General features: G+C 30.7%; 1 protein-coding gene across 2 annotated transcripts; it reads left to right on the forward strand.

The window, feature by feature from the left end:
- Positions 1-421: 421 nt before the first annotated feature.
- Positions 422-12,891, forward strand: Pino (Pinocchio). 2 transcript variants are annotated; one of them, XM_067262712.1, is made up of 4 exons: positions 422-676; positions 10,634-10,886; positions 11,125-11,254; positions 11,507-12,891. In XM_067262712.1, the coding sequence occupies exons 1-4, from the start codon at positions 568-570 to the stop codon at positions 11,645-11,647; spliced, it is 633 nt and encodes a 210-aa protein (XP_067118813.1). In that variant the 5' UTR covers positions 422-567; the 3' UTR covers positions 11,648-12,891. The 2 variants fall into 2 exon arrangements, with proteins under 2 accessions (XP_067118813.1, XP_067118814.1); XM_067262713.1 differs by lacking the exon at positions 422-676 and adding an exon at positions 9,237-10,150.
- Positions 12,892-13,220: the final 329 nt, after the last annotated feature.

The following is a 13,220-nucleotide window of genomic DNA, read 5'->3' on the forward strand; positions in this document are numbered from 1 at the left end:
ATTACATCATTAAAATTAATTTTTACTATTATTATTTAAATTTTTTAACTGCTACCGTAAATACTTTCTCTTAAAAAAAAATTAAATTTAAATTTTAAAAAAGATTCATCCAATAGAATCGTCGAATAAATTCAAAATGGCGCAGGTAATCGAAATACGTTAAATTATTTTATAATTTATAAATTTAAAATAAAATAAATTTTAATTATTATAAAGTATTTTTTTTTCATTTTTAAATTTATTATTATTAATTTTATAACTAAAAATACACGAAATATATCACGTAAAACAAAAATTTTTACGTGATGAACATTTTTTTATATCAGAGTTATTTATAAAATTATAATTTAAAAATAACGGTAATAATATCTTACAACTTTTTAGAAAATAAATACGAACTCGTGAAAAAAAACCGGTCGTCTGCTTCCGTTATTGCGTAACTCTACATGATTTAGGTCGGCAGATGGCGTAGTGTCGCCATAACTTTATCGTTTGGTATCGCAACGTGACTTACAGTTTCGTCTGTCGCTTGGAGGAAGTTTAGTCATTAATTTGACACTTGAGAAGATGACGAGTATCATATTTGAAAGGTCTTATCCTGGTTATGATAACGATAGTTTAATATTTGATTTTGACGATCCCGATATATCAAACTCGAACAATCGCAATTCGTTAGGTAAGTAACGTTTCCATTGCTTTGTTTATAGCCTTATATTTCATTTATTTGACGTTATAAAGGCTTGACAGTTGCTATTTACTCGACTATAAAGATTTAAACCGCATTTTTTAAACTGTAAACTAGGTGGCGCGTCGTTCTATGGACAATATATGAGGGCAAATAATTTATTGGTTTCCTCCCTTATATATTACCCATAGGATAATGCGGTACCCCAAACCAATCTTTTTTAAGATTGGTTTGGGGCCTCCGTTTAGAGAAGACCCTATTTTCCCCAAAGAAAAATCTCTGATGTCAACACTTATGTGGGGGCCCTAATTCAAATTTACCAGGGTTATCTGAAGCTATAACATGCCACTGTGTAAAGAGTAAAATTGCAGTTCTGAATGAGAGGTTGGATTTGCCAAAAAGACTCAGACTGCCTCTGCCTCGTTCCTATACTATAAAGGCATTAAAACATAAAATGTGATGATTAATAAGTGTTAGTCATTGGTAAGGATATAAATATGCTGCGCGCAATCCCACATAAGTTTAAATGCTTAAAGAGAATTATATAACGTATTTGCAAACGTTATATTTGATTATTACCTTTTAAAAACTTTTTAATAACTTAAACGTGTATTCAAATGCATTGCAGAACTATTTTCTTGCATAAATCAGCACTTGTACTTGTTACAAAGTTCACAATAACATAAAATGTAGTCATTTATATTAAAAGTCAGAATTTTAATTTTACAATTGTTTTTTTCTCCTGTTTTAAACAATGAAAGTAAAATTCCATTCTTTAATGTATCTCTATTGCCAATTTATTCTGTCAAATGTATGGAATTGGTAATAATAAAACTGATTTAGAACTATTTTACACTATATAAGGTAATTCTCCTATTTGTTTAATACATTAAACAAATAAGAATTACTACATATTACATTTGGTTAGCTTTAAAATTAATGATACTTGGAAACAAGTTGATAAGTGTAGCTATGAGATAAGATTTGGAAAATTTATAATGATTATTTAAACAGTTTCCACAGATTAATTTAAAATAATCTAATTATCTAATTTTAAAACATTACAAATGTATTGATGATGCTTTTTCCCCTTTTTTCTTTTTTGTTTCTATTAATTTTGGTAATGAAATTTTATATTTAAGTTTTATTTAGAATCTTGGATACATGTACCATATACAGTTCTTATCACTAAAAGTTAAGAATGCTCAAGACAGATTTTTGTTTAGTCTATTCTAGCATTCATCTGTGTTGCCAAAACTATCGTCCAATAATCTTTTTCCCTGGTCAAAATGTGTTCTATTGCCAAAATCATCAAATTGGAATCAACTTATTTGCATCATTTTTAAGATTTAGTAATAGTTATTTCCTTCATTTTACTTCCGTAACATTTATACTCTATGCAGAAAACAAAATACCGATTAGTTTATCCTTAATATAAGTGGAAACAATGAGTGTCATCTGAATCATTTGTATGCTTCCAAAATTAGTATATGTAACAACAAAAATTGAAATAACATTGAAAGATTTATTTAAGTATTTTTGAAGAATGTTGAGTGATAAATTTGCTATACAAAACTGATAAATGATTATCTAGTAGTTGAATAATGGATATTGAAAATAATAGTTTTAATACAATAAGAGTACAGCACTGTTTGCACATAAGATATGGCTGAACTAGTTTCTTTATTGAGATTCAAGGGCATTTCCTGGTTGGCTGTCACAGAGATGCAAAGAATATTTTCAGAATATATTAAAAGAAGAGAAAAAGTTTTTAATTAATTTATTTAAAAATCTACAATAGTTGTCAGCAATGATTTTTTTTTTTAGCTTGATTTACTAGAGATTTTGTTTTAAACAATTAGTAATTTCTTTTTCTTACTTTAGCTTACTGTTTATACAAAAAAAAAACTACAGAAAATACATTTACTAAACACTGTGCATAGTTACTTTCACTTAATCTTATAGTTAGGGTGGAAAGGGAAGGATAACTTAATTCTGCTTATCTACTGTTACTGCCCTAGTTGAGTCAGTGCTTTCTAATGAAATTCTTTTTTCTAAACCACCCAGAAATGTCAAGAAAGTAGGAAAATGTTTTGATATTTCTCTAACGTTACTACTTCCTGGTCGAAAACGTTTCTAGATAAATAGGTCGGTGGTTTTGACATTTTAAAACGAAACATGGCCTCTTTGGCTAAATGGAAAGAAGAAAAAATTAACTTTTCTATCCTTCACTTTCCCGTCATTAATATCTGGTTTTTGCCATGGGTCAAACACCTTTTGACATTTTCCTTCCTGCCTTTTAAGGAAATTGTAATTTTAGTTAGGTAATGCTTGATCAATTATATACATTTTTAATACTTTTAGTTCTGTTCTGTTGTAGTTTGCATCCGTTTTAGTAGCGTAGCTTATTCTAAGCTTAAAATGTATCGTGTTGGGAAATATTAAAATATTCATTTTTAATAAGGTTACATAATAGTTTAATTATGTGGAATTTGAATGAAAAGATTTACTGAGTACATATAATTGAGAACTGCATTTTGTTAATGATATAATTATAATTATATACTTCTGTATAATAAATTTTCTGAAATTTAACTATTAAACTAGTTAAATTTTGCTTTTTTAAATCAAAATTTCAACCAAATTTTATATTTTGACGAAATTTAACTGAATCATTATTAAATTGGAAACCATCTGTAAGCTTTCGATTTTTTGATAAATTTGCAGTTCATCATTTTTTGATAAAGTAAATTTCCTTACAAGCATGATTGCTTAACCTTATCGCAAAGCTAGTAGATAAACTTTAATATTTATGATCATTAAAATAATTAAAAGCAATTTTTAGTCATTAAATACAGTGATTTTTGTAGTTGCAATTCTGGCATTATTTTTAATTAATCTGTGATTTTAAAAACAATTACTCAAACCCTAGGGGTCTAATATAATAATGTAATTGTAAACAATACATATTTCCCCCCCTATCTACAGGTGGTAAACATTATTATTCTAGCCAAATCTTTTGATCATTGTAGTAAACAATTCAAACCTCTCTCTACCTAGAATAGCGAAAGCTTAATTTAACTACAGATAAACAGGTCCTTTTTTCCTTACTCGAAAAACATTATCGCTCGACAGTTTTAATATCATTTGTGTATTCTTAGAAAAATAATATTCGTAGCAACGTGTGTAATAAGTAAACAAATTTTCACAACGTAGAAAAAAAACAGTTATAGATTGCTTCTGGGTACAAACACGTGTTTACGCGTTCTATAAATATGTACCGACTGGCTACTTATCGCTAGAGAACCTTAAAAATTATGGATTTTTTTTTTCTCTCTCGTGGAAATGCGAAAATTACAAATGTATATCTTTGCGTAATGATTACGGAATGTGTTACTTCACAATTTACGATCCGTTCTATTTTAAGATTATAAAGTTTCGACTAATGCACTGTAAACAATAAAATACGAAACCGTTCTCTAGAAATTTAACGATAAGGACAGATATCGAAATCTTTACGTACACGACTTTATCACATGAACTCAATTAACTGACCGTTCCCGAACTGGAACCGATATTATTTTACTGATGACCAATTCCTTAACTATACCGCCTCCAATACAGTGTTAAATGGAAATGTTTCTTGATTTGTAACGTCTGTTATATTTCCTGACACTTGACGTCACGTGTGGGTGTACATTCGTCCTTGACTGGGAACTAGTAAAGTACGGTCAAGGCGAAAATTTCAGGTGGTACAATTAATTTTTTTTTAATTAGTTATTCGGTGAGTCGATTCTTGTTTCGTCATGAGCTACAAATCCATCCTTGTTTTGGTTTTAACCTGACAGGATAAGTTGACAGCTGACATCCGACATAGTTAAGTAATGCGGACGTTACTACGTAACATTACGAAACTTTGAGTTGCAATATTTAAAAAAAAAACTTTCCATTATCGATAGTAGTGTTGTAATTTATAATTTGAGGTTTTTTTAGTTTCTTTTTATTCTGTTTTTTTAACGTAAATTACAGAAATATATATATATTATGTACTTATATATAAAACCGCGCCTTATGTAAATACTGTTGGGATTTCCCCGTTATCTTGAGAGGTCACGCCTAGTGTCTTCCCTTTCTTAGATTGAAGTATTTCATTCGGTTATTCTTAGATTTGCAATTAGATATTTTTCTACAATTGCGTCACGTTTCTGTGGGAATTTCAAACAAGTATACCTTTCTGCGGTCATACGTTGCGGTTTTTACGTAAAATTCCTTATTAACTGTTGTTATTTCCGTCTCGAAAACGAGATTTTTTTTTCGAAAGAATTCCTTTTAGCATTATCTCTCTGGAGATGATGATCTTCGAAATTTAACTGGAAATAGATTTCAAATATGTCATTCGTAGTGATTTGTTGGTTTTAGTTTGTTTTTCATAAATATCTCTGCTATGGTTACTAAATACTTAGCAATCATTTTCTGTTTTTTTTTTTACATTATATGAACTGGAGTGAAGTAATATTTCGTAGCATGTTCTATTTTTAAAACCTTTCTGAAATCGTTTGTTGATTAAAACATTTTTTTTTTTAAATTATCTGGTTTATTTTCAGTTTGATACTATTGTTCTTAATTACAAGTTCTTCCTGTCACTCATCAGTGTACTGTTTTTCCGTGTGTTTCCAATTATGTTGAGTGTTTTTAATGTTTTAACAGGTATAATCAATCATCTTTGAACCTGTCGCTTTGTGTTAGATCAGCATTAATTTTGTGTGCTTATTTATCCCTTATAAACTTACTTCAACCCTTTTGTTACTCTAATTTTTTTTTATTAGGTCCTTGATGATCCAGTTCTTCCTGTTAGACAATCTCGTGTTTATTACCTATCGCTTATACGAACAAAAATATAATATTTAATAAAATCACTAGTTACATTAAATAAAATAAATAAAGCTAGTTTGAGATTTAATCATATAGAATTACTTGGCTAATTTTCCAGTGTTTTTGATTACTGTTACACTAATTTTCCTCTGTTAAATATTTGTTATAATGGCCTGTTTACACTGATTATGAATATATATTATGCCCATGACTATCCAAACATACTCGTTTTCATCTAACTTCAGCTTATAAATAGTAAGTTAATTTATCATCTTCCTCGTCAGTCCATTCAAGTATTGTAATAAACACCCGAGATTGTTTCCTAATAACAATACTAATTTTCTCTTCAACTTTTTAAAATGTTAAGACAATAAGCTGAAGTAGAAAAAGGAAAACCATTAAAAGTTTTAGTGTAAATAATCATTATTATAAGCCCATTTTCGTCCCACGCGAAAAATAACATTACATTTCCTGATGCCTGCGTAGGCGACATTAACTGATTTTTCAAGGAATATCACGACATAATGCACGATTTGAACTTTATCACACATCTTAAATTTCTATAGGAAATTAGATTTTTAATAATATAAATCTAATTTTCGTTTAGAGATCTCAATCTCCTCTTTTCCATTCTCTTGTAACGGAGTTAAAAATAGTTTGGCATGACTAACTTTTCCGTCTATTCTTTAAATCTCCCATTTTAGAATTACTTAAATTATTTTTATAATGTCTTTCTCACTATATTTGCAGGTGATTTTTCTTAGAAGTATCCACTAAAATTAATTTCTTAAAGAACAAAAGCGACATTTTATATCGAAATCGTTTCAAGGTGTCGTTTCGAGTGGTTCCATCTAGCGAAGATTGCCATCATTAAACGTCGCTACAAAATAATAATAAAATGATTTTAAGCGGAAAAACAGGCTTTAATTACGTTTAAATTGATGATAATGTAGAAAAATTCTAGAAGCAGATGACGTGACAAGTAAAAAAACAAATCGTTTTCATTTTTCTAGAATCGGAACCGGTTTTCTAAGTCAATTTCTTCGCGAAATTGAATATTAATGAAATGAATAGCTTCTAGTGTTCGTATTCTAGAAATTAACATAATTTTTTCTTGACATTGTGAAATTAATTGTTGATGAAGAAAATATTAATTATTCTAGGAAAATCCATACTTCTACATCTAATATACACACAGGATATACCTTAACGATGGGATATTATTCCGTGTCGTCATTACGACGTCACAATATTAACGTCAATAAGTCATACGTCTTCTGAATGTGGAAACATCGATTGAAAAAAGATTACGCGAGGTCACAATCTTAAATTTTTTTTAAAAAACAGATCTTTGTACTTCTTCAAAGAGGATATTTAGTGTGTCCTCGTAATGACGTCTCTCTTCTCCCCATTTCCCCGTCTGTAGAGTCGTTTCCCACGTTAAAATTTTCATAACTTACAAGGTCAGAACTTTGTAGATTCATTATACCTAACGATTTTCAATATAAAAATGTTAATTAGATGGTCTGTTAATCTGGTGAATGGCTCGTCCTTGAAAAGCATCTTTTTGTTGAGTCACTGGATCATCCAGAATTCGATTGATAGATTAATTTTTAGGGGGAAAAATAAAGATTTTTTTAAAGGTTATTTTTCTGAAGTTTAATACGTCGTGGACTAGCTGCGACGTAACGTTATCATCACGTGTGTTTGTCGATAATAAAATGGTAGTTCATGGTGATGAAACTCACTTGTTTACTATGATTTAAAAAGGTGGCTAGCTGCGTAAGGTCCGAGTTCAATGCATTTTGTAACGTCTCTACAATGAAATAAATATTTGAAACTCGAAATTCTTTTTTTAATCTATAAATATTTAAAGAAATCCAATTGTTTCGAGTGATGTTTTCTCGAAGGTAGGACGATTCTGTTTCTGATGTAAGGAAATTTCTCAATCTTTACGGGATATTTTTATATTTTCTCGATTGTTTCGTAACCTAGAAAGAGTAATTATTAGGTAGTAAAGTGTGTTTCCTTTATACAAATGCTTTTTTAAAGTGAGTTATAAACATTAAATTGTTCTTAGACGAAAAAAGAGGAGGGGAAGAATTATTAATAGGTACAATTTTCGCGTATTTTTCTAAGAAAACGTGGCAGTAATCATGAGTTTTGTTTTATTTTAGAGTGGTGAAGTGGCAGATTTTTGTCTTGTTCTCAATAAAAATTGATCCGGATTCGTAAATTTACCTTTAAAAGAGGTTATAAAAATTTATTACCTTATCATTCGAATTTAAATGCTTGTAGATATATTCTATTTATAACAATACCCTTAGGAGATTTTTGTGAAATTTTGCTTGTTCTTTGAAGAAAAATCTGCTTAGTAAGAAGACCACACCAGAAAATTCCTCTTCACCGCAGGCGATCGGTTTATCACTCATATGAAGCATATCTAATAGAGTAATATTTCTTTGCCAGTGTTCTGTTCGTAGAATCTATGATCATAATTCAAAATCACCAAAGAAACAAAACATGTTTTCGCTAATACCAGACTTCTAAGTAGGAATAATTTCCATCTACGCCTCGTAGGTGAATGAACACTTTTTCTGGGAATCATTTTAATGGCCATTCTAAAATTAGAAATTAAGAAAGAAAAAGAAAGAAATGAGCTCATCAGCTGCTTATTGTAGCTACAAATCAAGTTTTCACTTGTGTACCGCGTATATATATCAGCCGTCTGCTTTTTTGAGTAAGGGAGTGTTAGTGACTTTTAAATGTTACAAGGATACTCGTCAATGATGAATTAAAAGGTGGTCGCCTCCTTTAAACTTTTCGAAGGGAAAAATATCTGCGTATTGGAATCGAAAAACTCGACCTATATTTTGTTTTGGTAACGTTTATTTACCGTCGGGAACACGTGACAAAGTGACATTTAGGTACCGAGATCTGCGACTGCGCCGGAAAACACCTACATATTCTTATTAAGCTTGAACTCGAATTACGTATTTTATCAGTCGAGTCAAGTTGCTCGTGCTGCTTGGGTAAGTCCGTATATCGACAATAACCGACCACTTATAGACTATACATATGCTCCCTTATAATGGCCAACAAGTACCGGCTTATTGATATTGTAAACAGGTGGAAACGTTTAAATATAAATTAAGTAAACGTTTATGCTTTTATTTTCCTTTTAAAAAGTTCTGTCGATTCATTATTTATAGCTTTCTTTTGTCTTTTAATTTTCCTTTATGAAATGTATACTTCTGGTTTTTTCCCCCTTTATTACTATTTCTATTTTTGGACCGTTTTCTTAGACGTGTATAGATATTGACAAGACTATGTCCGACGATACTTTAATTATATTATTTAGCCTATATATAAATTTATAGTTAAATATAGAAATCGTTTCTTTATCTGTTCTAGATCGTTGTATTTCTGGAATTGTAGGATGTGTCGTAGACAATAACATAACTGCGAATAATTGCTAGCTTCTAACATATGTGATCGGTTTTGCTTATATAAATTACAACAATATTATTATATACTCGTTTCAAGATAATTCTAGAATAATTCTTAACGCTATCGATTTGAATTTCTTTTCGTGTACGGCTGTCAGATGTAGCTTCTTAAGTAACAGGTTGGTCTCTAAATTCGAATACGCGTTTTTTTTTAATTATTCAAGTGTACAAATAGTGATGTACTCTTACAGTTTACATTGTTACCTGGCTTGTGTCCCATTGGCACGTTTCCACAATAAGTTTTTACTGTTTATACTCGTATACGTCGGTTTTGCTTTTCGAGTTTATATATAACGTACGCGTGTACGCATCTCTACTCTAATTAATCGCGATTATGATGCCCATTGTATAAGGTCTTGTACTTCGATACGAGTTGAATGAACAAGAACCTTGACTACTATTTGGCATCTACAGATTGACAAGGTTAAAAGTTCCTGTTGTGTCGCTATATCTAGGTCACGGTTATAGTACCGCGACTAAAAGTGGGACATTTCTGCTCCACTTAATTCTCTCTCTCTCTTTCTGGTTTCCCGGGATGGTTTCGGGTCTGTTCGTTCGAATTACGGACAGACAAACGTACGCTTTTGGTTTCTGATCTTAATCGTTATATTGTATATAAACAACGCGCCTTATACTCGTACACAAATCGATAACTCAAGGTTGTTGTTCCATTTAACGATGGAATTTTGCCAGAAAGTCAAGGCCTATCCGAATTGACAGCTGTGTGCGACATTAATAAACCACCACCCACATTACAGGTGTTGGTACTCTAAATTTATAACTTAATATATATTCTTAAACTCCTTCAAAAGACTCGAGACGGATTGTAAGTTGGTTAGAACAGTCGTAGGCGGTATTAGCCTGTCTTACATTTCGACTACGTTCGCACATACTGCCATTTTCCCCGGTTACAAATGGGTTTCTTCGTCGAGTCGCCTTTCTGGCTGAATGGAGGGAATTTTACGTCTCGGTGACGTCACGTTCAGCCGACGTCACACATCCGGGCTTTTCGGTATTGTAGTAGTAGCTGCGACTGTTGTCAGTTGAGTTCGGCAAACTGCAACATCACAAAATATGTCCAGAGGTAAGTGAAACGAAATTGATAAGTGGTGGTAACAGGTTTCGTTTCCGAATTGTTTCTAGAATCGTTAGACATCGCGATTATTGCGTGGTTGGGTTGTAGTGTTTTGGTTCTGTGTTTTCGTGTGTTGTTCGAGCGACTGACGACTGTCGTCTAGTTAGGATATTTTATTTGTCTACTTATTTAATGAATACACCCATCTTTAAAATGATTATAATTTAATATATTTATTTCTGTAGCGAACAAAGTCAGTTCGGCGCCATCATCTTTCTCATTGTCAATAAACCAGTTGGTGTCTTTTTTTTTTTTTTTTTTCTTTCTCTCGTCTGCGGGTCTTTGACCCAGACAGACAGGTTTATTTACTGGTCGTTGCTTTGGTTCCAAATAAACATCCCTTTACTTCGATGAATCAGACACTTTACGGTCTTTGTTAATCACTCTGCTCTCTGGGGTTCATTCACTCACGACGAATTTTTCTTTTCTTAGAATTACACATTCGTCAATCTAAATCTGATCCAATTTTGCTCTTGCCATCCACCGTCTGCCACCGTCAGAGCGGGCTCGATAACCAAAACCTACAACAGCAGTTGTCGTTGTCCCCTAGTTGGCACCAGCAGGTATCGCATAGTTGGGATCAAGAATTCTATCATAGTTTAGAAGATTTGAACAGACAGACTAACCTCGACACAAATATGCTCACCATTGAAGGCCTGAGGAGTCACTTTAACTCTTGTTTCAGGTAAATTAGTTTGCACGCTCTAGAAGTTAGCATTATTCCATTAAAAAATGCAGGGAATTTCCTCAATGATCATAATTATTTGTCTATTAATAAACTTTGTGTATTGTGTCATTTTTTTTCTTTTTTTCCTGAGATGTGTTGTAACCCAGGTTATTTTAAGAGTTGTAATTCTAATTATATATACATAAATGTTTTTTTAATGTGAAGATACTTATATTTTCCTCTTTTCTTATTTTAGTTGCGGTGTCAGCTGGTATGAGGATCATGTGTCTCTAGATTGTTTGGAGTGTGGAGGATATGCGATGCAGAGACCGTGCTTGAAATGTGACGGTCAGTGTGATAGTGTTTGGAGAAGAGACCTTGCAGCAGTAAGTGTATATAAGAAAGAAAAGTACATCAGGAAAAGTGTTAGTTACATAAATCAGTGCGGTTTGAAATTAATTGTAGAGTTAATTTTAAACTTCCTGGATCTTTAATAATCATTATCTTAAAAGGAAATGTTTTTAAATTCATTCCAGTAATTAAGAATATTATAAAATTAAATTTGATATTTAGAGGAAAGTTACTCTGATATTTTATGTAAGAGAAATTGTATTACAACATTTTTTTTTTCTATTTAGTCTCACGACACACACAAAGCGCAGTGGGAAGGAGAATGCAAATTGAACTCCAATGATAAACAGAAAGTGTTGAATGGTTTACGCCAGAACAACGCCCTGGACAGGAGGGAACACACATCGACAAATCTGAATAATTTATGAAAACGGTCTAATTAGTTTAGGTGAAAATAATTATAACAAAAGTAAAAAAATTGAAAAAAATTATTACAAAATCTCATTTCCTTTTGCATTTGTGCAATGAAAACATATCACTAAAAGTATTTCCAGTCTAATTATAATGGACAAAATTTGTGTATGATGATACGGTATATAATGTTTTGATATATCTGTATAATGTAAATCATGCAAGGATTTAAAAAGAAAAATGAAATAATTGGTCTTCCATTCCTAGAAGTTTTCATCACACAGACCAATTGTTGTTTTAAGTTATATATATTTTTTTGGTTTTTTGTGTTCATCCTTAAATTAGTGTGTGTAAATTTGGCACTGTGATAAATGCTAATTATTACCAAAAATATTATGATTTATTTTAGTGATTCATACGGTGAAATCTCAGTCAATATAATTGTTTTTTCATCATACATTTTTTTTGTGATTTCATAAGAAACTTCCATATTCCAGATATTTTTCATTTTTTTAAATGTTACCCAAATGGAATTTTACAAGAAACTTCAGCAGATAAGAAGGAAGAAATCTTTTTAAATGAAAAACAAAATCATTTTGATATCTAAAAATTGATGTGGAATTTTGAACTGTGTACATAAAGTCAAATTTTCTACAAAGATTGAGGCAATATTTCTAATTATATGCAAAAACAAAAAAAAAAATTTAAATTCTTGCCAAAATTTTCTATGAACAAAAAAAAGAAACTAAATGAATCATTAATGTTGATCATGTGAATTTATAATAGTTATATTTTTGTATTGGATAGGTATTTTTTACTTTAATCATCCAATTAAATTATTTGTCTCTATTGGATGTATAGAGAGTATCGTTCTCGTACCTGTTTGTTTTCCTAAGATCTAGTTTACTATTTATAAACATAGTGAGAGAAGTAAAGTAACTTATTATTGGTGAGTTTTAACCTAATGCTGAGGAGTGACTGTGTATACCTTTTTGCATGTTTGTACTAAATAGATTGTAACAGTGTCAAAGTGTGCCTATCTACTGTAAAATGCTGCTTAAATTCCTTAATTTTTTTTATGTAAAGGGTTGCTTTTATATCGTAAACCGGTGTACTTCTAGTTATTTAAAACCATTTTTTTATGCTTCAGAAAGCTCATAAATAGTTTAAAATGCCAGAAAATTACACTTTGTAAGTAGTTGTCTCTTGAAATTATCCAGATGTACAGTTAAAATAAATTTTTTTCTGCTTAAATATATAATCAATGCTTCCTGTTATAAGAATTAAAATTCCAAATGTATCCACAAACTTTAACACATTGAATTTAAAGTACGTTTTAAGTGATTTGTTCTTTATTTAAGTACTTTTTTATATGTAATGATGCTGAATTTATCAGATGAAAGTAATAATTTTTTTTTTGAAATTTCGGTTGAACTGGTTATACATGTTTTTCAGGATATTTCACGTTTGGTGCAGATTATAATGTCATTTTGCGAACACGTATGTGATCCATTTCTATTAATTGGGCAAGTCGGATGCATTTAATGTGTTTTGCCAAGTTTGCCATTTTATTTTTATTAAAAACAAACT

The sequence above is a fragment of the Centruroides vittatus genome, unplaced genomic scaffold (genome assembly GCF_030686945.1).
Source record: "Centruroides vittatus isolate TY-2023 unplaced genomic scaffold, ASM3068694v2 contig_1507, whole genome shotgun sequence".
Taxonomy (NCBI): Eukaryota; Metazoa; Arthropoda; class Arachnida; order Scorpiones; family Buthidae; genus Centruroides; species Centruroides vittatus.